Genomic DNA, 24,594 nt, shown 5'->3' on the forward strand with positions numbered 1-24,594 from the left:
ATGTTTTAGGTTAACATGTTTGCCAACAGATTCTCAGTCTCACAGGTTATGGAAATACTAGGAGCTTTAGTAAAAAGCAACTGGGCTTCTCTTTTAGGTTTGTGAAGACCTTTCAACTCTCATCCAAGAGGCTTGACCTCTCATCCAAGAGGAGGAAGTCTCTTGGCTGAGAGTTGGATCATCTTTAAGAACCTGAAAGTGAAGTCTAGTTGTTTTTTTCTGAAGCTGCTGGGAACCTTAGAGCTGCATTTTGTAAAAAAAATAAATAAATAAATAAAAAAAAAAAATAAAAAATAATAATAATAATAATAATAATAATAATAATAATAATAATAATAATAAAGAAAACTTTGGCAGTGTGGCACTTGTTGATTGATAACTAAACCGTCTTTCACAGACAGTTCCATCGAAAAAAGTTTCTTAGTCTGGAACAAGGCTTTATCCATTTACCAAGTGCCAAAATGAACTGGGTTACTGCACCATTTAGACTCCTTGTTGTGGAAGAAAGATTCCCCAAAAGAGTGCAATAGCATGTTAAATCATTTGCATCTTACCAGCAGCAGGCAGAGAGAGGTGGGTCTGTCCGTCCACAGTGTCCAAGCACCTGCTAAAACAATGACCAACATTATGAGACTGTCAAAAGCTACCAAGTCAGACTCATGGAGAATGTGGAATTTAAACATAATATTTGCAATGCCTTACTATGTTCCTTTGTTTTTCTTTTTGGATCAATACAGGCATTTTTTTGATAACATACTCACCATAACTAAATGTTTGAGAACCATTACTTTCACAGCATGAAAAAGCCACTGTCTACACATCGTGGTGTCATTTTCGGAAGTCAAAAATCAGCTCATCAGTTTTTCCTTATATCATAAATTGCTACATTGTGCAGGCTATCTATCTGTGAAAAGCTGCCGACAGAAGTTGCCCTAGGAAATCGACATAATCACACACAAATGGTGCATAGCTGTGTCGAGTTTCACACGTATTGTTGCCGCTTACGGCTACTCTGCCCTGACCTCTGACCTCTCAGAAACCAGACACTGACTGTTGTGGTACAATTCTATGGCAACAGCATTCTGACCAAATCAAAAGCAGATACTGTCTTTTAAACAACCATGAGGAATGAAATTCAAGTATATGAGAAACACAACTGAGGCATTTATAAAGAAAACAAATTTATCAATTTAGCAACTGATTACACAATAATGTGACAATCATGCATGGAAATGGTTATCTTGTTAATTTAATGGTTTAATATTAAAGCCTAAAGGTCAATCTCAAACTTCCCAAAAACCAGCCAGAGATAATATGAGAAAGACTTATGAAAGCAAACAAAGAACAAAGGGGACAAGCCCAGGAAAAAAACCCCAACTACTTCCTACATCCATTTTACAGCTCTGTGGATAACAACCATGAAAACCACAACAAATAAAGAGAAAAATGAGGGGTAAACAAACTGAACACTGGTGAAACTGTCACTTTTTAAAAGAGCGTAAGCTGGCAAATTAGTTTTGGGGTCAGACCCTGACTCTGCTCTATTGTCTGCCACAACACCAGTTCGTCATGCTTCCGTGGAAAAAATCAAATAAAACAATAGCAGCGTAACAGAAAGATCAGTCGATGTTTTAGTAAATCCTTGTGATGGCCATTGTAGGAGTCATGGATGGGTAGCCATGAGAGTGTTTAGTAAAGGAAGTGACTCAGAGGGATTTCCAACTGTGTGCTGCTCACACAAGGTCCTGGTTAACACACTTACATGAGCAGTAAAAAAAAAAAAAAATGAAAATGGGCAATAAAGAAGTTTCAACTTAAGGGGAAAATGGACACATTCATGGATGTTTCAGTTATTAGTGGTGCGACGCTATCCTTGATCATTGCTAGAAAGGGTGTTTTCTTGCTATTTTACTTTTATGCCATCTCATAATAATCAGAAAATAAGAGAACAAGATGAGAAAAATGACATTGCAAGTAAGCATATGCAAAAAATGACAATCATTTACTGACCACTATTACTGCACGGCTCTTTGTTACAAACTGATGACTTTCCAGCTGCAGTCTGAAGTTTTAACTGTTTAGAACCACTTATGGCTTAATAGATGTTGCATCTTAAGTTGAGCTCAACTGCAAGTCTGCATTTCCTCTTCGCAGTGTCTTTGCAGAGATGCATGCACCTCTTTCAGTTACTCATGCACCCTGTAACCTACCGCCCCCACACACCCCCTCTCTCTCTCACACCACACACACACACACACACACACACACACACACACACACAGTGTACTGTTCCTCTGCCCTTACTGTGTGCACGTCCAGTGGCAGGCCCAAGTCTGTAATTGCCGCCTCTGTGGCGTGGACAGACAGGCGGACTGGGGATTGGAGATGACACGCACCCATTATTAGTGGACCAAGTGCTGTTTTTGCAATTACTGAGGCTTTGGCTGAGCACACTGAATCAGACTCAGGGATTCTCTATTCAGAAGCCATTTCAACTCCAACTGGCTGCACAGCTTCTGTTGGCCCTGGCCTGAACAGAGCTGAGCTGGGCCTCTGCGTGAGCCTGAAAATCTGTTTTGATGGAAGGTTTGAAAGAATGAATAAGTGAAACAAGTCTTCAGTTTTTTTTTGTTTTTTTTTTTTTTTTTAGAAAGTTCTGCATCAAGAGTCTTACAATGCCAGGATTTTTTTTTTGTGGAAGGTCGCACCCAAGTAGCCATGATGAGCAGGATAGACAAAGCAGAAAAAAGGACTGACTGCTTGCTTCAGGGCTGTGTGGTCAATCTGGATGTCAGGTAGAAAGAAAAGAGAAGGCTGAATATTTTTTATCAGCCATCACATGTTTTAAAGGAGAACAGAGGGCATCATGATTGCAGTTTACTGAAGTTGTGATGAAGCAGGGTGTCTAAAAGAACCTATAAAATGATCCAGGACTTCTTTAAATGTTACAATAATTGTGGACCAAATAAAGTTGCTTTAATGTAAAACTATCGTGAATTGCACAATTGAAATCCTATATTTCTGAATATTGCTGATAAAGGTGGCCACAATGTAGTCTGACCATATGTGGTATTCTTTTATATGCTACACATTTACTGAAGTTGAAACTCCAAGATAAAAATGCTCAAGTCAAGAAATCAAGATTTCTGTGTTTAAGTTTCAAAGAAATGGTTAGACATTTGGAGGAAATACACCGAATTAGATTAAAAAATCAACACCACTTTTACATCTGTACACGATACAGGGTGCTACAGAAAAGACACTGTCAGCTTGAACCAAGGGGTAAATATATTAGCCTACCTTTGTCTGTAGGTAACACTAATCTGCTTACAGACTCTAAATCTCCAGGCCAAATCTTGTTTGTATAATCAGTTTGAAAAGTGTGTTTTAGAAGGGTTAATTGCTTAAATGTCTCTTGGCTGACAACAGTTGCTTCCTGGAATCATTGTCAATGTTACAGTGATGATTACAGCTCCTGGCACAGAAATCAACTGCTTCCAGTTTTTGTAACAGTTCACTTCATTTAAACAACCTGTCAGATGATCTAACTGTTGCATTTTTTTTTCACAGGAAATTCAAAACAATAGCTCATAGATTGTTTTCCTGGTGGTATCCACTAAACAATTTCACTTCGCAGCACTTGTCTATCACATGCATCATGACTGAAACACAACTCATGACTGCAAGCACCATCTCCAAATACGCCTAAAACTGTAGGTTTTTTCCAGGCATCACAAAAACTATACGAGCCACAATCTGCACACAAACTATCCAGCTGTGTATTCTCAGGTAGAGGAGTTCCCAGGATGTCTAGACATACATATTAGTTCTGCCCAGCAGGTCAGTAAGAGAGGGGGGCTGACTAGGAGCCAGCCAGCCGCTCAGGCATGAGGAGAGTTTGAACCTCGCTGAGTCTATATGGCCTAGTGCAGGGGCTGAGGTTGTGGTTGTTGTGCCGGCAGCCAGTGGCTGCTGCGTACCTGCAATCTCTCTGATGATAATGCAATATGGCAGCCCCGAGGGCAGAGCCCATACAACTTTCTCAGCCCTCTCAGAGTAATTGGTGACCCCTGAACCTGCCCTTCGTATAAAGGGAGGAAAAGGAGGGTAAAAGAGAGACAGGAGACACAAGAGGAGGAGGAGGGGGAGACAGGACAAGGGATAGACAACAGAGACACTGGAAACGGGGAGACAAGGTCATAAAGAAGGAAGGAAGACAGAAGGCACGGGAAAAGAAAAATCAAGAAGACGTGAGCTGGGAGGAAAAGGTTAATCTCTTTTACTGTGGATAGTTTGAAAGTTCAACAGAGTCAGATACGTCTGCAGCCGAGTTGTTTGTCCTTTACATGGAGGCAAACAGGGAGACCAATCACCTCCAGTCTATCCTCCAACTACATTTTCTATTAGTTCACTGTGAAATTCTTAAAGTATTGCAGTTAAGTATCTGTACATGTCACAGTTCAAATCTGTGCCCTCTAGAGTGAAGGCTGCACATTGGCCAAATCACAGACTAGTACCTCCAGTCTTACTTTAATATTTCATCAAGCCAGCTAAATAGTTGCTAAATAGTTTTTCTTCTAGTTGCTTGTTATAGCATAGTGTTTCCATTGCACCATTCTCCATAATGGTCTAAGCATCTGTGGCAAAATTATGTCAGCCCTGTAGAACAATGGAGCACTTCAAGAGTACATTTCAGTCTCCAAACCAATACTTACTACATGTTAAAGAAATATCTACATGTATGCACTCCACATCATGTCACCATTGCATGTAGGTCTGACAATGTCTTCTAATGAAGAATATGTGGACATCACTTTAGTTTTTGGTACTATCAAAGAGAAATTAATGTTAATTATTGAATATTGGTTGATTTGCCAATCTGTGTTCTATTCGCTCCCATACCAGCAGTGTAAGGGACTTAGCAGCAAACCAGGAACATTGTTTGCATTGTTTTTTATCACCAACTGAATGCATGTAGGTTTACATGAGAATGCAACACATGCAGTTTGTTTACTGTAATTGTGTGGCTTCGTTCAGTGGAATTTCTAACGTACAGCTCAACAGGCTTACAGATATAACACATTCCTTCAGCTGAGAATCTTAGTCGCTAAAAATTAATTGTCAGGAAAAGATTTTTTCTTATAAACATGGTGATTCCCTCTGCCAAATTCAAAACCCAAACTCTGAAAGGAAACTTCACCTGAGCAGGTCAGTTGTGCAGCATCAGTTATCATAGTCATCTAGCTATCTTTAATCTCGCTTCATAGTCCACCTTTCTGTTGCAAGCTAGCTGCTGGTTGCACAGTAGCCATGGTATATGGCAAAACGAGGCTTCCTGAAAAAATAAGGCTTTACAGATAACTTTATTGCCATAACATTCAATACATTTGTCTTATTTAGCACAGTGTTAACTAGTGATGCCTGCTGGTAAATTATTTATCAGAAGACAAATCATAAACTATCATTTGTTGCTACAACAGAGATAATCTTACTGGCAGGTTGTAGTACCCAGAAATAAAAGTGTCAATTGATGAGGATAAACTGTTTCTTTTTTTCCATTGTCAAAGGGATATTAAATAAAAATTTAAAACATCTTACAAAAATGTTGTCACATTGTACTCAGAAAAATAAAACTGCAACATTTTAGAGAAAATACACAAGCTGCCTGAGATATGATCACTGCCAACATTTTTTTTCTAGTCCAATTATTTTGTTTTTGTATACAGAAGAAGAAATCGTAAGGTGGTATTCTCATTGGACATTTAGTCTACTAAAATACTTTTGTGCAGTTTACACAGAGGGTGTAGTTTTGTGTAAATAACCTTAAGAAAAAAGATATGCTGGCATTCTTCAAGTTCCCATTGATATTTGAGTGCATAACCAGGGCCACAGACTTTTCCTAACCTTTACCAAGTGCTTTGAGATACCTAATGTCATGGTCATGTCAAACTGGAGTTACCATAATTACCAGTTTCCTAAAAAAGAAGAAAAACTGTAAACAGCACACACGTCAGCATCCAAGTTGTCAGTTTGAGCGTGGATGAGATGGCTAAAAAAAACAAATACGACTCACATCAGCCAAAGCCTGTCATTCGAGGTAATTAAAACCACATCTCATTTTGACCATATGGCATGAGAAGGGCATAAATAGACCCATAAAAATGTTAATCATACTTTCATTGGCACAAATGGATACTGAGAAAATAAACAAAAAAAATCATTCACAGCAAACCTTTTGCCGCTAGTGTTAACACTGTGCAATTTGGCAGATGCATTCATGATTTTAATCAGTTGTTTTCCTTGCAAAATGTGGGTGGACTAAAACATGATCGAAACATCACAGCTTTCAGCAAGTAGAAAAGCCCACACACTAAATCCTCTGCTCCATGAGCCTGATAGGTGCAGATAGATGCCTAGCTAGCATTAGCAAACCAAGAGCGCAGTGTGCAGCATCTAGTCTCTCTGGTAGATGCCAGATTACTATGAAATAACTAGTGTCAGCCTTACACCTGGAGTGACAACCGGCCCAAAAACTGCAGCAGATGCACAGACTGTATAGCATACTTAATCATCTTTCAGATTGGAGCAGGACTTTATAACTCAAAAGAGTTATTTTTTTGGCCTAAAAGTTTACACACCTCAGCTTCATGAAGGAAACACCTCATACATTGTGTCAAAAACTAGAATTTAATAACTCAAAACATTTCTTGAAACAATCCAGCTCTGTTTTGTGTAAACATACGGATAAAAATCATAATCCAGAAGATTTTCTCTTTCAAAAGATATTTGCTGTTACATTTTAGTAGTAACTTTTCTTTTTTTTTTTTACTACACAATACAATTCAAGCTAAATCAGTGCTGCTGACATACAGCAGCAACACTGCATTGTGATATTACTACATAAAGGGTAATTTGATTAGCAGAATACCACGCTTTAGCCTGGAGCATTAACTTATTGCACCGATGTTTTCCTAGGTGCACCACAACTATTTAGTACTGTGATTTTCTTGTGTGTAGTTACAGTTACAAAGCTATCCATTCTTAATCATAGGTGCTCCATGTTACTCATTTCTATCTTTATTGGTGGGTATTAGTCCATTCCACTGCATTCATCGCTCAGGCCCTGTCTGTGTGGGTTTTTCTATGCAGTATGAATCCATTTGTCTCCACTGACGGAAAATAATTGCAAAGCAAACAAATCATCTCTGCCACATTGAGCAGGCCTCTACTCCTGGGGCATAGCAGCTAGATAGCTACAGGAATGAAAGACAGACCGACACAGAGACGAACAGAGGGAGAAAGGAGGGAGAGCAAAAAAGAAGGATAGAGGAAGTTCAGAGCAAAGTGGTTTGGCATTTGCATTATATATGCGGGGTGTTAAAAAGTGTTATGTTAGAGAAACTGATGCAGTCAGATTGAAAGTGACTACATAGTGCACTGGGGAAGCAAGAGAAAAAGAGAGATGCAGAGACCTTGGTGGAAGTCTGCCAGATGGAAACTCACTCCAGGAACATAAGGAGGAGACATCTGGGAACACACTGCCTTGGAAAAAGATAATTATAGCATGATGCAAAAATGGCCTTTTTAAAACGAAAACTTACAAATGTGATATAACTGTTCACTTTATTCAGACTACAATATTAGCAGAAGAGTTCACTGATAAGACAAATAAAAATACCTTGGAAGAAGAGATGTTGTTGAATTTTATGAAGAGACATACAGAAAATCTAATTATATTTATTCAGGACACTAAAGGCTACAATCAAGTGTCGATTCGTAAACAATGGCTGCTCTTGGACAAAATTAAGTTGCTTACAGAATGAATGCAGCTCCTTGTTTTCTTGGCAGTGTGACAATTGATATTTAAGACTCACAAAGACGTCCAGTATTATGATTCATTTAGCCCAATTACTTTCACCTAAAAGTGATCCATAAGAACAATATGTTTTCCTTGATGACTCAGATAAAGTTCAAGGAGAATGTTTTGAAAGCACGGACAAATTGATTCTTTTAATAAAATAAGAAAATTCATATCAATTCTGAATCCACTATTGTTCTGCTGCTACTGGCTGTCCCACAAACGTTTTTCAAGAAAATGTTGCCTCAAGACCACAGCACACAACATTTTCAGTCACACGTCAGCAATCTTTCTCCACAGATGGCTTCTGACATCATCATGATCACTAATAAAAACCATTATATTCCACTCAATAGACCTGAGTGTGAAAACATACTTGCAGATCACCTTGAAAACTTTGCCAAAAACAACATTTAAATGCAAGCAGCCATAGCGATAAACTTGTTTTGCACAGTTTATGCTAATAATAGTAATCTATATGTTCCTGCACAGCTGACAGTTTACAAAGGGTTGTATCACCAGAGCAGGAAGAGGCTCCCCACTTTAAGAATCATAAAAAGAAACATAAGTCGAACTGTGTAATGCCACAGATTGCGATTTAGGACTCAAGTCCAGCCTTTCTGTCCAAAAAGCTAAATGTCTGCTTTGCAGCAGCCAAATCAGAAAACGTCCAGCCAATCACACCATTGTGCGGTGTCCCTAAAGTGAATACATGCACCATAGAAATACAACCTGTATGGAAAAAATACTTTTTAAATCTTATTTTGGGACAAAGTCAACAAATTTTTTTTTAAAATCAGATGTCAGTGGTGATTCTGTATATTTAATTTTCATGCGCCAGCGACTTTTCATTCATTCATTCTGATATTGGCCTGGTCTTGCTAGACTGAAATTAACATTGAATAGCCAGACCATAGGGCAGCACTAAACGGTCTGACTGCACCGCATTATTATTCTGCTATAGGAAGGAGAATTTTAAAAATGATAAAACAGAAAACAACAGAAGGAGCAAGTGGCATGTGCAGCTAATACCCACATTCTACATCCAGTAAGTCATCCATCTATCCATTGTCTTTCCACCGCTTTATCCTCATTAGGGCCGTGTGGGGGTTGGAGCCTATCCCAGCTGACTGAGGGCAAAGGTATCGTACATCCTGGACAGGTCAACGCTTCCAGATAGTCAGACTAGCCTTAAAATAACTGCCAGGAGATGTTACCAAGAAGGCTGTCGAGTGGTGCGACTTGAATATATGGATTTTTCTATCACTAAACTCTAAACTCTGACTGGCTGGAAGGTGCACACTAAATAGAAATCCAACAATACAACTAGACACCTACATGATTGATTGCTATTTTAAATTAATTGGTAAAGAAAGCAACAGTCAGGCTTAACTTAAGATCTTGGAACTAGAATTAAGTGTGTAAGCTCCAATATCACCCAATAAAGAAAAAAAAAAAAACAGTTTCTCAATGCGAGCTATGCAGGATCAATTTCAAATATGTTTTTTTTTTTTTATCTGAGTGACTCTCGTCGTCCAAATCGACTCAGTGGAGGAAAGAGCGGACTTTTAAAATAACATTAGCGTGGTAAAGTCAGTAGTCCAAGTCTGAGAAAAGACCACAGAGGAAATTCCATCAAGCCTACACCGAAAATACAGAAATGTGCAGAAGTTGCAGCTAAGGTATGAATGCGAGAGCAAGAGAGACAAAGAATGGCACAAAAAAAAGACAATTTGTTATTATTTACCACTTTCAGGTTCACTTAACCTACCTTATTAGAAAACCGTTAGTGTGATTCGGTCAAATTTGGCTGATACTGATCTGATGACATACGCAAACACCCATCTGATTTAAATTTTGATCAGTGTTGATTGGTTAATGACAGTATGTGACATCACATTTACCACTTTCATTACAAAAGCACCTTCAAAAGATTATCTGAATGAAAACGTCCAAAACCGTTGAAATTTTGGCAGCACATTTAGAAAATAACCTTCCAAGGACTTTTAGCTGTTATCACCAAGTGTGATACAGACAACTGTAAGAAAAAAACCTGTTTTACACAGTATACCTCAGGTAAAATTCTCCAGTAAAATGCTCCAATAAATATAGCAATTTTTGTTAGACACAACAGAGAGTATGTTGCAGATAATCACTGAGTTGTGTGCACACAATACCTTGTTTGTTTTGGAGTTCATAAGGTGAACAGATGATAATGTAAGTGTCCGTGACTGCAGGCTCTGCTGTTGTGCATCTAGACTTCAATCCCTACAAAAACATTAAATCAGATTTGTTGAACTCAGCATAACTTTTTCAAGTTAAAAAAAAAAAAAAAACATACATGCATTTAAACTTTCTAAAACTTCTTTCACAGCTTTCCAAAACCTTGAGGTTTGAATGAAAAAAGATTCAAAGGCTTTCACAGTGTCCTTAAAACATAACCCACTTACACAAATGCTATGGACAAAAATGTGTTGATGACTTGCAAATAATGTACTATAACAAGCAAGAGAAAGCATTTGCATTATAGCCTGACCAACTTTTGATCATTTATTCTTAATGTTTTTATTATTGTTTTAAATTTTAAGGTATCAAAATTTGACGAGTTGCATTTTTTCTCATTACAATCTTAATACAGTTCTCATGAACTTTATTTTTCATTTTCATTTTTACACATTTCATAGTGTAAATTAACTGTCATTGCTCTCTGGTGGACAAACTATGCAATGAAGGAACTGTTTCTAAATCATTTCAGACCTACTTTAATTTTCCTGTCTGCGATCGATTGCCACTTAACAGCCAACAAATACACAAATAATAATAGGAAGAAGCTATAGCAAGTTCTAATGAGCCTGGTGTGCCTCCTCTGAGTGTAGCTGTAAGTGCAGTGTTAGTGCAGTTAACCTTTAAATGTGAAACATCTATGCTTTACAGTTAGTAATATGGCACATGGTAGGAACATTAGGACTTCAACATGAGATCTTTTTTTCAACACTAATGAAATATTATTGCTGTGGCCTACATCATTTGTGTGGGACTGACTTCAATTCACAGATATATGGTCTTATAATGAGCGTTTCACCGCCTTCTGCTGACTTGCATTAAGCTCATCATCATAAAAGCTGCTCTGACGAGATGTGATCAGTCTGCAAGGTCAAGGAACTACTTTAGCTTCCTTTTAAACTGCATGAAATGAACAATATAGACTGTCTATACGTACAGTCCCCCCTCCTCTTTTAGTGTGGCCAATTGTGGGATAGATTACGGATATGAATCATGCTGTGGCTTAATACACTTGCATACATTAGTTCAAGTACAGGTCAGTCTGCTTTAAAAACAGATAACAGATGGACTAGGAGGTTAGGAGAGGTTGCACGCAACCCCGTCCCCAGCAGATATTATTGATAGACTGCTGTGCATCTTGTGCTCCAGCTGTGACAATTGGGTAAGCTGAGGGATGCAGGTGGTGCAGACAGATTACACTGGATAGTTAAATAAGCCTCACTACAGAATAGTGCCAGTGTGGATTAGTTTTATGTCCACCGTTATTAACACACTGTTTGGAGTCACAGTTATATACGCTCGAGCAATTACCATATATTTATTATGTTTTGGTCAACAGTGTGACTTAGACCTGAGAAATTCACAAGGGTAGTTATATTTAAATCAGGACCATATTGTAATACAATTTGTTAAAGTATTGACAGTAAAGAGGTTTAAAAGGTCAGTTCAACTAAATTAGAAAGGTTTTTTTTCTTCATTTATTTAAGGGTATCCAAGCACATGAACACAGTTCTGTCAGATTCCTGTTGCCACTCCAGCAAAGACATGCTCCTTTCATGGAATGTATTCCAGCTACCCTGGAAAATACAGAGAGCGCAACAGTTTCACCGAGAAACAATCACCTGTCTTAATAATGGTGACCCACCGTGTTTGTGTAACTGTCACTGCTCTGCACAAACCGCAATGTTCATACACAGAACAACGTTTTTGTTCAGTACTGACTGAAAAGAGCGTTTCAGGTTCTGCAGTAGCAATAGAACTAACTCCTAATTTGTTGCCACAAAAATGTATGTAAGATAGCGTTGTTGACAGAACAAGGAACAACTGATAAAATGAATCACAACTGCATTCCACTGAGATGTTACACAACCCAAGTTATTTTGCACACCGCCTCACTAATGGATGCATTTTTCATATTATTACAATTACAGCTGCAATGAGCAATTATTTTAATTGTTGATCAATCTGTCAATTACTTGTTTGATGTACATAGTGTCAGAAAATTATCCAATAATCTCAGTATACCTCAGTGAAATGTGCTGCACTTTCTCATGTTGGGAAAATACTGCAAACCTTCAGATTTTTGTATGAAACATGAATGATGTTATTAAAATCCTGTGACAAAATGTTATTCTAAGCTGAGAAATTAGTCATCTAAGCACATTAGATTTTCAATATTTTTGGCTTACCAGTTTAAAATCAGTTCAAAGTAGTAGTAATTTATAAGGATGTGCTACACTAAAATCTACAAATTTTTAAGTGGGGATTTGGGAAGTACTACTGTAGTTTGAGTTTTCTCCTCTCTGTAGATATCTGGGGCTCCAGAGCTACATGTTTCTGATCTGTGGATATGCCAACCTTCCAAGTGTTTACTGTTCTCTTATGTGCGGTTTGTATGATTTCTATCTGCTATCAAGGCAGATGTCCACCCTTCCTGAGCCTGGTTCTGCTGGAGATTTCTTCCTGTTAAAATGGAGTTTTTTTAATTCCTACTGTCACCAAAAAACTGCTCAAAGGGAAGCTTTGGGTTTCTTGGGTTGCCTTGAAATGGTTTAAGTTGTGAACTGGTGCTACATAAATAAACTTTAATTGAATTAAAATTCCTTGTTTTGTCCAAAACCCAAAGATACTCAGTTTACTGTCACAGAATAATAAAGGTATATAGGCCTACAGCAGGGGACGTCTATATAACATAACTACCAAATACTGCATCTGACTCGTTGATGCCTGTGCATGAACCCTGTTAAAACACATTTTTTTCTTGCGCATTTCATGCTGTGCTGCTGCGTTTTGCACCAAATGAATTTGTTCTGCTGGTTTTCATGCTGGTCAAGCAGACACTACGAGACTGTTTTACATTTTAAATGGCAGGGAAATATCATTACCTGCTAAAGGAAAGAATCAAACTGCGCTTGTAAATTTTGACGAACTGAGCAACCACTTTTATAAGATTATAGTGACATAGTAGCCTACCTGAGAGTTAGCATCTGCGGGACAGTCATGTGCCAAGCATAAACATGATGCGTTGCTTTTGTTTTATGCAAAAAAATAAATTCAGGCGACTGTCAGCGCATATTCTGTCTTTAGAAAGGTCGGGTAAAAATGTTCTTAAACACTGTCTGCATTACAGCGTCATGTCTGCAGGGTTTGACAACAAAACAACTCGATTTCACAAACTTAACAGTCACAAACAAACAAACGCACCTTTCAACAGGTGAACGCGCAGGGATACATATACGGCAGGCGCCCGGACACTGCCTCTATATGTTTGTGTTCTTCCGCAAGATAAATAAAAAAAACATGTAGGAATAAAAATGACTGAAAACCTGCAAATAATCTTCTGTAAAATACACGGAGCTTTCACGTGACATTTACATGCACGGAGTGAAAAATCAAGCTATTAAAACGTAAATGAAACAAATTCCCCCCTGATGGTGTGTGTAAAAAAAAAAAAAAGAAAAGAAACAAAGAGATAGACATATATAAGTTACTGGATTCTGTAGTAACTAATTTTATGAATTCATAATTAAAGAACGCAAACAGCCGAATTACACTACTACTTTAATGAAGTTTTCATTACCTGTTCTGCAGCGTCCTCTGCTGACAAAAGACCACAACTGTTTCTCAAAGTGAGTAAACAAACCTAAAAAGTAGGGCATGTTTTAAACTCGCAAGGAACATTTTCCTCAGTCACTTTAAACAAAACATTTTTGACGACAAAGAAAACAATGCCAGCATTTTTTAACATTTAATGTAGATGCTTGTGAAAAACAAACAAAGCAAGACTTTCTCCTGTTCACAGATGGCACAGTATTATTGCTAATCCAAGCTTAAATGTGGTCCATATCAGATGCTGTACTGGTCCTGAAAGTTTTAACAGTTTCCATGTATAATGTGAAAAATGGGAATAAATCTTACAGGAAATTTAGTTGGAATGCGATTACAAAAATAGCCCCAGATGCCATCACATGTAAAATCAATGATCATAATGTCATCATGTTTACAAGGTGAACAGCTGTGGAATCCATATCTAATTTTTTTACCCAGTGATCCTATATTTACTTAAAACAAGTTAAATGCAGCAGCAAAAACAATATTAGCCCAAAATCTCGCTCACAGAATGGAAATAGATTTGTTCTCCGGTCGGGAAAAAGATTTTTCACCCTTTCAGGAAGCACTGAAATGCATTTGGTTACTGAAGATTTCAGTGTCACAGCTCTTGCTACATAGACGCCTCTGAGAGCACCAGTGAGACTGGATGTGGAACCGTCCATCACCAGTGCAGTGGTACATCGTGATATTTATTTCCCCCCTAAACATGTCTAGACATTCCTCAGCAGCCAGTGTGGAGGTGAGATGCCAGACTGAGAGAAGTAGTTCCACCACCATGGTTTCTCCTGCCGCTCTATCCCTTCCTCTGCCACATCTGGTTCGCTGTAGCGCTCGAATTGGTTGTAGGGGTCGAATCGATCCCATGTGTCGACTGTGGGGAAGAGGTGGTCGTCAATATCGGGCTCCACAGGAACCTGGATGCAGGATTCGGGTAAAAATGGAGAGAAGAAGTGATGAATGTGTAGGAATTCAGATTTAAAAACATGCACTGTGCAGTAGGTTTACAAAGATTCAGACCTTTCCCAAGACAAAGTCAACACGACCGGCTTTGTTCATGTTGTGAGGCAGATGAACCCTCTTGCTGACCTTGGAGTAACCTTTAGCTGTGGCTGTCAGGATGTGAGTGCCAGGGTTCAACAGACGCCAGTAGTCTCCATCTTCAGCTGAGGGTAAGGGGGGAAAATGAAAAATGGGGTGAAACTGAAGATATTAGGAAAACAGTAAAGGAGGAGCATGTTAAAGGAAGAAATGAACAATATATCTACTTTACGAAGTAAATTTCTGCAAAATATGCTTACAAGCTAGGCTAAAATGTTTAAAAGTTACAAGGCAAGTAGATTAAAAATTCTAGCACCCATTGCTATATCTATCTATCTATTTATCTATTTATCTATCTATCTATCTATCTATCTATCTATCTATCTATCTATCTATCTATCTATCTATCTATCTATCTATCTATCTATCTATCTATCTATCTATCTATCTATCCATCCATCCATCCATCCACCCATCCAGGAGGATCATTCTTCCTAAAGATAATCCTTTATTTGGTGTTTTGATGATGGTGGTACAGAGTGGAATCTAACATCCAGCCATCTAGCCAAATCTCCCCTTAGATGTTCAGTTGGGTTGAGATCTGGTGACAGTGAAAGCTATACCATATTCAACAAACCATTCATTGACCCTTCATACCTTATGGATGTGGGCATCCTGAAAAAAGACCACTCCCATCAAAATGGAAACGTTCCATGAAATGTCATTCAGAACAAGTTTCCACTGACTTACATTGACACTTCCCTCAAAAGGGACAAGTAGATGCAAACCATGGCAACAAAATGCCCCCAAAAGCATAACAGAACCACCAAATCCCCTCACTGTAGGATTTAAGGTTTCAGGGTTTTCCTTTAATTCGTCACCCATCTGTATATTTACCTGTGGTGACATCTTTCCTGATCCCCTTGACGGAAATAGTTGCACCTTTAATACCAACTCCATCAACATCTTTAACTACTCCCTTTATTCCTCGGTGGACCTGTTCAGAGAAAGGGACATCATTTTTATCTTTTCTGCCCTTTCTAATTAGTCATTACAATTTAAGATGTCTTCATTTAAACACAGACTTGTCATTCTTCACTTACAGACTCAAGAAAGCTGAGTAGAGCTTCCTTATTTCTCTTCCATTCTGGATAAAGTTCGGCCTCTGAGGGAAATTTGTCACAGCCGAGCTCCACTGTGATCTCCAGACAGTTAGTGTGTAGGTAATTGAAATCTGACATGCCTACAAAGGGGAGATGGGAGATGTATATATAGGGATTGTAAAGAGAGAGAAAAAACAGTGTATAAACGGTTCTATTTGTACTTTTAAAAGAGTCTCACCACCAGCAAAACTGTACCACAGAGCCCCATTGATGATGCCTCTGGTTCGATAAAAGGAGGCTCCACACCTCTCCGTGTCGTTGTTGGACATGGTGGCATGGGCATCAGCATAGGTACGAGCCAGCTGCTTGAAGACCTGAGCAGTGGAAGATTATTGGTCAAGTTGGATAGTAAGAGTATGCAAAGTACATGTTTATGTATAAATCCTGTCTCCATACCTGTTCATCTGGAGTGGGAGAGAACATCCTCTCTTCCTGTGGATGTCTAGAGAAGTCGAAGGGATAAGAGACCACCAGCTCCCCTCCATGGAGGCTGGCAGACTGAACGAAAGGCAGCGACCTGATCCACTTCATCACTGCATAGGTCTCTGGTGCCACCTACAGGTAAAAAGATAAGACTGGATTGTTTTGGGAACAAGACTGCAATATCTACTGCACACATACAGATACGTGGGAAATTATTCATACCTGTGCCAAATTTAGATTTACTGCAAAATTCTTCTTTTACAAATTACCTTTTTTCTGGCTGGAAATGGCATAAACAAGTGACGTAGACTGCAAATATCAACTGTGTCTACTGTTTTTGTGTTGTTTTTTTTCATCACCTGTTTAAATTGTTGCAAATTTTTGAGAAAATGCAAGCTTCTACATCATTATAAACAATTGTGGTTGTTTCTCTTGTTCTGGGGCCTACAGATTAGGAACAGTTGATGCAGTAGTACTCCAATCAGTTAGTAGTCAATTGCTGAAATCAAAAAGCTTAGTGAGCTTGCTATTGGGAACCATTACTGAGAGAGAGAGTTTCACATTCTGACTCCTTAGAAGATAGAATAAGGGTATAAATAAGGGTCATATCCAAGTGCTTTCAAGTGCCAGTGGCCAGAGTTCAAAGCATAATTAAAACATACAAGGAGTTCCATGCTGTGAAAAAATTCAAAGGGCTCGATAGGAAGCAAAATGTGACCACTGTAAGAGGCCAAGAAGAATCTAAGGATCACCATGAAGACCATCCTGACTAATCTGACCACCTCTGGTACCAACATCTCAATCAGGTCCTCCAGCAGACACCAAACAAGGCTGGTCTCCATGGATGCCAGCCAAGGAAAACTGCACCTCTCAGACTCACAAAAGCTTTCCTAACCTTTGCAAAAGGTCACCTGAACAAAGAAGAAGAAAACTTTTGGTCAAGTCTGTGATAAGGCAATAATGGAGCTGTTTGGACACAGAGATGTGGCTTCGGTTTGGAGAAAGAAAGAAGAAACATTCAACCCTGTAATACTTTGTTGGTGTTGTTCAGCCAATGAACCAGGCAACTTTGTCAAAGTCAAGAGCATCATAAGAGAAGAGGACAGCATTAAAATTGGCCTTTGCACCTCAGCACCATCCAAAAAGACAATGATCCAAAACATACAGCCAAAGTGGTAAAGAAATGTTTAACAGAAAACAATATGAACTTGTTGAAGCAAGATGTGAATCCTTTCAAGAATTGGTATAGTCTTTAGCATTGACATCTCAAACATAGTTTTATTGTCTTTTGTCACTTGTTTTTCGTTATTTCCAGCCAGACAAAACCCACAAATGAAAATTTGGCATAGGTGTCAGTAATTGTGTCCATAAATGTTAGTCAAAATAACTAACATCTTCCTACCTTCCCAAACCAGTAGGCATCTGGGATTGGGATGTGGTCAATGCGGTAGTGCCTGCTGCGCCGGTTCCGATAAAACACGGAGGTGAGGTCCGGAAAGTTGCGGTTCAGGTCAATACTTTGGGCATTGCCCCGACCATTGGTCCAACCATTCAACAAATGACCCTGTAACATTTGTGTTCAAACAACTAGAAGCATTAAAAAATGTGAATCTGGTCTGATTGATGGTAACTGAAGATGATGGTGATGATGATGATGATGATGATGATGATGATGATGAAGATGGTATGTAGACATTAGTAGGAGCAGTGATTACATGAAGAAACTACTAAGCAAATTATGTGGATATTAGTCAGTGACTCAAGAAGGAATATGTTAGAGTACTTTTGTTAAATCTATTGTTAACACAAAGACAAGACCATATATCCGTCATGAGAAAAAATAACAAATGGAAGCTAAAACCATTTTTTTAAAATGAGAGGTGAAAAGAAGGTATTCAGTCCACAAAGCTTCTCTCCAAACAATTAAAAAGGGATTGTTGGATTTTGCAAACTGTTACACTGTCATATTAGAAAAATTTCTGTATATGTTGCCATACACAGTACAAATATGACAGTTTGAGGTTTTAATTTCTTCCTTTATAACTGACAATTTACTGTAACACATGCAATATACTGCATATGAATATGCAGAGCAATTTTAACATTTGATCATATTAATAAAATGTGCAGTATACTGGACACTTTCATAAAGTTTTCATCCATGTACTGCATGCAGTCATTTAGATCAGTACATGTGTAATACTCCATTACAGTGAAGAAATTCAACTACACCATACATTTTAGACCGCACATTACATACATGGTCATGTCAATCCTCACAGGTTACATTATGGATCTCATAATGTAAGCTTTCCCAAATGTATAGCAGTCCTGTGTCAAATGACTAATACATATATGTGAGCATGCAGGTGATCAATCCACAGCGTAATATCCATGCAGAGTTTGGTAGATGCTCAATGACAAGGTACTCATGAATGTACACAACATTTCTATCAAACATTGTGGGTAATGCTCAAGACATGTCAATGTAGAGGTCTTGCTGTGTCTGGTTTGTTACGGAATTTGGTTTGAAAAATCCTCCTGTACAATGCACAGTAGGATAAACACAGCTAAAAGACTTCTACAATTACTGAGCAGGGTAGTAAATTGAAGTAGAAACATGCACAGTATGGCCAGTTTTCCCACTGCCAGATATTCAGTCCAAAGTTGCTGTCAGAATTTTCAGGACTCAAATTCAAATTAAAAATGCTCATTTTTGTTATATTCTTTTCAGTGTATTTCTAGTTACGTTGAGATCTGAGGTTGATGACTTGTCTGGTAGTAGGAGGACCAGGATTAGAAAGACTATGTGGACAGACAGACTGAGCAACAGGTAGGAGGTGGAAGCCTTCAATTCTCTTTTCTTAGACCTCTCTACTGCAGCATTGTCACAATGTTGCTCCATGGTTTCCCATTTCATAGCACATAACGTAAAAATCCACACCAAATGCAATCCATAGCAGAGAACCTCATTGTTCCACCTCCGCACCTCAAACTGAACAGACAGTGAAATGTGAGCGGATAATGGCAAAATTGTCTTTTCCTCTGTTAACAATATTTACTTCGTGGTTGGTGAGCTCCGGGTCATTGCTATCCTCTACCTCTGCGGCGGCCAGCTCATAGCCATCGGGGTTCATGGAGGCCAGAAGGTGGATGCGAGTTGTGTTGATGATGGTCTGAATTCTCTGGTTTCCCAGAACATACTCTGAACACAGGTACTGGGCCAGATAGATGAGCAGCTGGCGGCCCAGCACCTCGTTGCCATGCATGTTGCCCACCAACTTGATCTCTGGCTCCACTACAGTTCATGGAATGAAGCAAACATGATTAAAGCTGCATTCTCTCTTTTTTGGACTGCTTTGGGCAGTGGAAAAAGTCGGAAACGCATTATTTTCCTTTAGAAAGTCATTGTGAAGAATGGAACAGTTGTCTATCCAGCAGACATGGACCAACTTTAGCTTTCATTAAGTCTAATTTATATTGTGTTTTTACCCGTATTTTAGTACCTCTTCTATTTTTGAGGGATTTATAGGGCTTGTTAACTGCTGCTATGTTCATCAGCATTAATTCTGTCTGCCATTGCATGTTGGGCAAGTAATGCAAAATCAGGACTAAAAACAGCTGGAAACAAGGTTGATGAGAGCGATGAGACAGCTTATGAGAGCGAGAGAAGGACCCAGAAGATAGCGGAATAGATTTAATTCTCTTTTTCACGTGTTTTCATGAACTTTCACTTCTGGCATGAGGTTGCCTGAGTATCTATTTCAAACATTCACGAGAAAGAAGAATTCTTCTAATTAGGGCATCTTGGCTGGCCTCAATTTTGCCAGAAAAAAACAGCAGCATGTGATGAGTTGAGCTCACATAAATACACTGAACATTCTCAATGGATGCAAATCATGAAATGTGGAGTCAACCAATCCACAGCCAAATGTTTTTTGCTAAATGCAGATACAATTCAGCAATATTTTGTTTCTATCAAACATATCACATAGATGTTTCATGTATAACTAAGTAACATTTTCCTGCTTGTGGCACAAATGTCACAGCATATCTTCTGCAGTAATCAGCAGATAGTTTAGCATACAACAGAAGTGAGTACAGCCATGTAACTTTAATGTCAAAGCATTCAAAATTCAAATACCTTACAATAACTTAATTGCCTCTTTTTTGTTAAACAGAAGGGTATTTGTTCTGGACTGAACCAAAACAATGAAGTTGGGGGTCATAAAATCAAAACAGTGAGCTGAACAATAACTGATAAATCTCTGAGGGTTTGTTACTTTTTATTACACAAATCATTAGTTCCTCTGTTCATTTAAGACTAGTGATTAGTCCAGCCTTAAACTCACATGTGCATTATTGTTATTACTGATGTTTTCCCTTTGATGAGTGAGTGCTTCTGCTGTGCATATTTCTGGGTAATGAATGCTAACATCTGAGTTCCTTAGCCGATCTGCCTCCCGCACTTCCAAAATTATTTAAAGTCTCTCTCCAGTCATTGATTCGATTCCTAGAAGCTCATTTCTATGTACAAAAGCCACATATTTACACGTTTTTTTCATGAAAATTATTATTTCCTGTCCTAAAATTACTATGATGCAACTCTACATTGTTGTTTCTCCTTGAATGTGCAAAACTATGAAGCCTCTGCCTCTCCATCTACCAACCTCTCCACACTCGCTGCAGTTCGAGCACACCAGCTCACCTATGGCGCTGAATCTGCATTTTTGAGACTGTCATTTATACCCTGCAGTTTCAAGATAGAAATTCTCAACAGTGGTGCTGACTGCTTATTTTGCTCATGATGTGTCTTCTAGTATACCACGTGGACATGGAAACAAGCTAAAAACCTTGATTTTCACCAGAGGGAGTCTCTATAATTACTATAAGTAATAGTGGTTTAAGTTGGTAGTACGTACATTTCTTCCAAGACAGCTATTTAACTCTGACACAACTAAATGAGATCAAGCCAAGATATTTTATTCGGGGCAAACCTACAGCTCTGTGGAGGCTTTTAACATTTTTTTTTCCTGCACTGGTTCACTGTAAATGTGTTTCATCTTATTTTTTTGGCCACTCATGGGCAGTAAAATCAGCACAACATTGATATATCGCAATATCACAATATCATGACAGTTACTTATTTATACATCACGCTGATTCTAAATGAATTTCACTTGCTTATTACTTTGGTGATAAGCAGATAGTATTCGTGCTGTGTAGGTAAACATGGGAAATGGTGATGAAAAAGGTGAAAAAATGTAACATGAGATGTAAGCACAAGCCAACAAATACCACAATGTAACATTATTATTTTCTTCCTTACTCACGTAGCTCATGCTGTCCTGGGTTGTTGGTGAACTCAATCACCAGCAGATCTCTGCCCTCCGTGCTGCGTCCAATGCTGTACACATGAGAGATATGGGAGCATTTGGCTGCTGTTCTCTTCAGTAAACTGTACATCTGGGCATTAGAGGTGTAGGTGAACTGGATGATGGTGCTGGGCTCCTCAGGAGACAGACTGGACATGGCTAGCTCCTGTCTGGCTGAAGGAGGGACACCAAGAATTTAGGGAAGGACGGAAGAGTGCAATGTTTACCTCATTTGTATTGGTGCAAACAGAACAGCACAACAGTGAGACCTTTACCTTTCAGCCCTGCTAGGGGATCGAAACAGCCCTCTTGGTTGCTGGCAAAGAAGCGATCACAGTCCAAGAAGTAGGGCCAGGCCATTTGGATGGCTTCAAAGGCATGAGCACAGTCCTTCCTCAGTGCCTCACATGTGCTGCGACACGGTTTGATCATCTTGTCGTCCTTGCAGGGCGAAGCGAGAACCGAGCAGCCTACAAGACGAATCTCAGGGGAGCACTCCCCGTTGAGCAGGCCGTGGATGACGCTGAGGAGGAGGTATTCTGCTCCAGACTCGGCATCCACACCACTCCGATGGCCGAGGATGTTGGGGAATATGGTACTGGAAATACGGTGTTGAAAATTTTTTAAAGAGGAGGATTCAAACATCATCCCCACAATCATTTGTCAAGATTTTTTTTTTTTTTTAATGATTCAGGTTTAAAACAATCAAAACAAAAGCTTCAAAACAAAGGCTGTATGTGGTCAAAGATTTGGATTGGCACTGATTTCAACACTATTATGACTCACCTAGAATATTCCATATCATTGCAGTAGCCCAGGTTCAGCTCTGTGCACTTAGCTGATGGGAGACAGAAGAGACAGAAGTTAATATATTTAGTCAAGTCAAGTCACCTTTAAAATATAACACATTTCAAGCAAAAACTATGAGCCAAAGCGGTTACAGTAGAAAAATAAGACTGGCACTACAAATAATTTAAACAAATTAAAATATTGATTTTAAGACTCTGCAGTGTCACTTAAGAATTTAAATATTAGGTATATAAACCCTATAAAATTGTGCAAAATACAACTTCAAATGGCTGTAATAAATATTAAGTGTTATGAACTATGGAGATTAACATGACTTATCTAGAACAAATCCAAGGATCTCCTGGATTCTCCATGAGCTGGGTTTCTTTTTTGCAAAATATTTTGCTCTTTTTCTCACTCCTTTAATATTTCTGTCTTTCTTTGTTTAATTTCTGTGGTTGAATCTAGAGGAAGTTTTGGACTTCAGGTCAATATTCCTCACAGCCTGTTTGTGTCTGTGCTCAAAGATCTTTATGCCACATCTTTAAAAGTAGTTACGAGGACAATGTCTTATCTCTACGCTACATGTGGATCTGATGAGACATTTTATGGGTTTTGGACTTCCTCTCTTACATAATTTAGAGCTTCCGTGTGGAATGAGCCCGTGGTGTCATCACTGACCTCTTGCTCAGTTGCAACCTGTCATTCACACTGTTCATTGCCTCTCGGTTGGAAGTCAGTCAAAGAAATGCTATTTTCTATCATCTAGCTGGAAAACTACTGACACGTAGACAGTATGTGACTTTAAAGACCCAATAAATCCTCTGGTAGCTACAGACTGAGCTCGAGTTTCTGAAGAAGAGGCTTGTTGCATCTTGCAGCAGCAGTTGGTATTTCAAACTATTTGGTTATCAGCCCTGGAGGTGAGCTTACATTCAACTCACTCCACTGATGCAACCATTTTAATACCTTTAATACCTGGAAATATAAACTCTCTTCTGTTTGTTGCATGTATTTCATATTGCAAAAATGAGGATAATTAATTCTCCACATACGTTTCTCTTCATAGACGTTGTTGCTGCATCTTCCTGTGAGAGAAACAAGCCAAACTTTAGAGAAAACAAATCCAACGCTAGGAGGCGACATTTTCAAAAGCATGACACATGGGAGAGCAACAACTGTCTACTGTGGTCAGGACTGATGTGGTTCTGGGGAGAAAAAAAACAGCTGGCAATTTACCCTGTTGCATGATGTTCAGTTTGCATTATCATGGCATTAATCAGGTTCCTGCGGAATTCAAATCCAGATAGTCATGAAATTGCGGGAGACTGAGGAACATCGGAAGTTAAATGAAAAATAACGTCTAATAATTAGCAGATTTCAGATTTAAAATGAGTGGGAACTGTTAATGGATATTTAAATTAGGATCCGTGTTGCGCAGCTATGGAGGTCATTTGATCAGAAACTCAGGCAGTATGCACTTACATTATTCGCTTTAAATCATATTTCCATGTCCAAAAAGAGCGAGCGACGCATGGTATCTTAGAGTTACGCACATCTGTTCAAACTGTGAGATCTTACCTAAAAATTCGTCTCCGGGATGACAAGTCTGCTGCGGGGCGCACCAACAACTTCTCGCCACGAAAAGCAACAGCAGCGAAACTCCTGAATGCATGTTGTAGTGCAGCGAGCTGTGTGTGTGATGTGGCAGTGTGAGTGTGTTTCAGCTGCTGCTGTTCCTCAGTCCTCTAGGCTTGATGGTAATTACCACCCACAGAACACGGAACCCTCCTTCCTTTGTCTGCGCGGAGCATCCCTGACCCGGAGTGCAGAGCCAGGATTATGGCTCAGTGCTATTCCGATCATATTTCAGTGTGTGTGTGTGTGTGTGTGTGTGTGTGTGTGTGTGTGTGTGTAGGGGCACGAGGAAGAAACGTGGCTTGTGGGGGTGGGAATGAAAGACGTTGGGCTTGTTTTTTTGACACAATAGAGCTGTTCATCAACTAAATGCAAGAATAGATTTTTTTTGCATCATTAGTTTGTCACCAACGTC

General features: G+C 39.0%; 1 protein-coding gene across 2 annotated transcripts; it reads right to left on the minus strand.

Annotated features, from left to right (window-relative positions):
- Nucleotides 1-13,876: 13,876 nt before the first annotated feature.
- Nucleotides 13,877-24,384, minus strand: cpz (carboxypeptidase Z). Of its 2 annotated transcripts, none has more exons than XM_035953930.2 (13): nt 24,123-24,384; nt 23,597-23,629; nt 22,539-22,590; nt 22,028-22,350; nt 21,711-21,926; nt 19,479-19,675; nt 17,780-17,941; nt 16,351-16,509; nt 16,133-16,268; nt 15,895-16,034; nt 15,689-15,788; nt 14,771-14,916; nt 13,877-14,667 (listed from the first exon to the last, which is right to left on the minus strand). In XM_035953930.2, the coding sequence occupies exons 1-13, from the start codon at nt 24,214-24,216 to the stop codon at nt 14,464-14,466; spliced, it is 1,962 nt and encodes a 653-aa protein (XP_035809823.1). In that variant the 5' UTR covers nt 24,217-24,384; the 3' UTR covers nt 13,877-14,463. The 2 variants fall into 2 exon arrangements, with proteins under 2 accessions (XP_035809823.1, XP_023138350.1); XM_023282582.3 differs by having other exon boundaries at nt 19,440-19,675; nt 24,123-24,383.
- Between the last annotated feature and the right edge of the window lie 210 nt (nt 24,385-24,594).

This window comes from Amphiprion ocellaris, chromosome 4 (genome assembly GCF_022539595.1).
Source record: "Amphiprion ocellaris isolate individual 3 ecotype Okinawa chromosome 4, ASM2253959v1, whole genome shotgun sequence".
NCBI classification, from domain to species: Eukaryota; Metazoa; Chordata; class Actinopteri; family Pomacentridae; genus Amphiprion; species Amphiprion ocellaris.

Coding starts and splice junctions, on each gene's coding strand:
- cpz (XM_023282582.3), bottom strand. CDS start 24,216: ATGCATTCAGGAGTTTCGCTGCTGTTGCTTTTCGTGGCGAGAAGTTGT. Junction 19,676..21,710: donor CCCAGGACAGCATGAGCTAC/GTGAGTAAGGAA, acceptor CATGAACTGTAG/TGGAGCCAGAGATCAAGTTG. Junction 16,035..16,132: donor GTGGTACAGTTTTGCTGGTG/GTGAGACTCTTT, acceptor TCCCCTTTGTAG/GCATGTCAGATTTCAATTAC.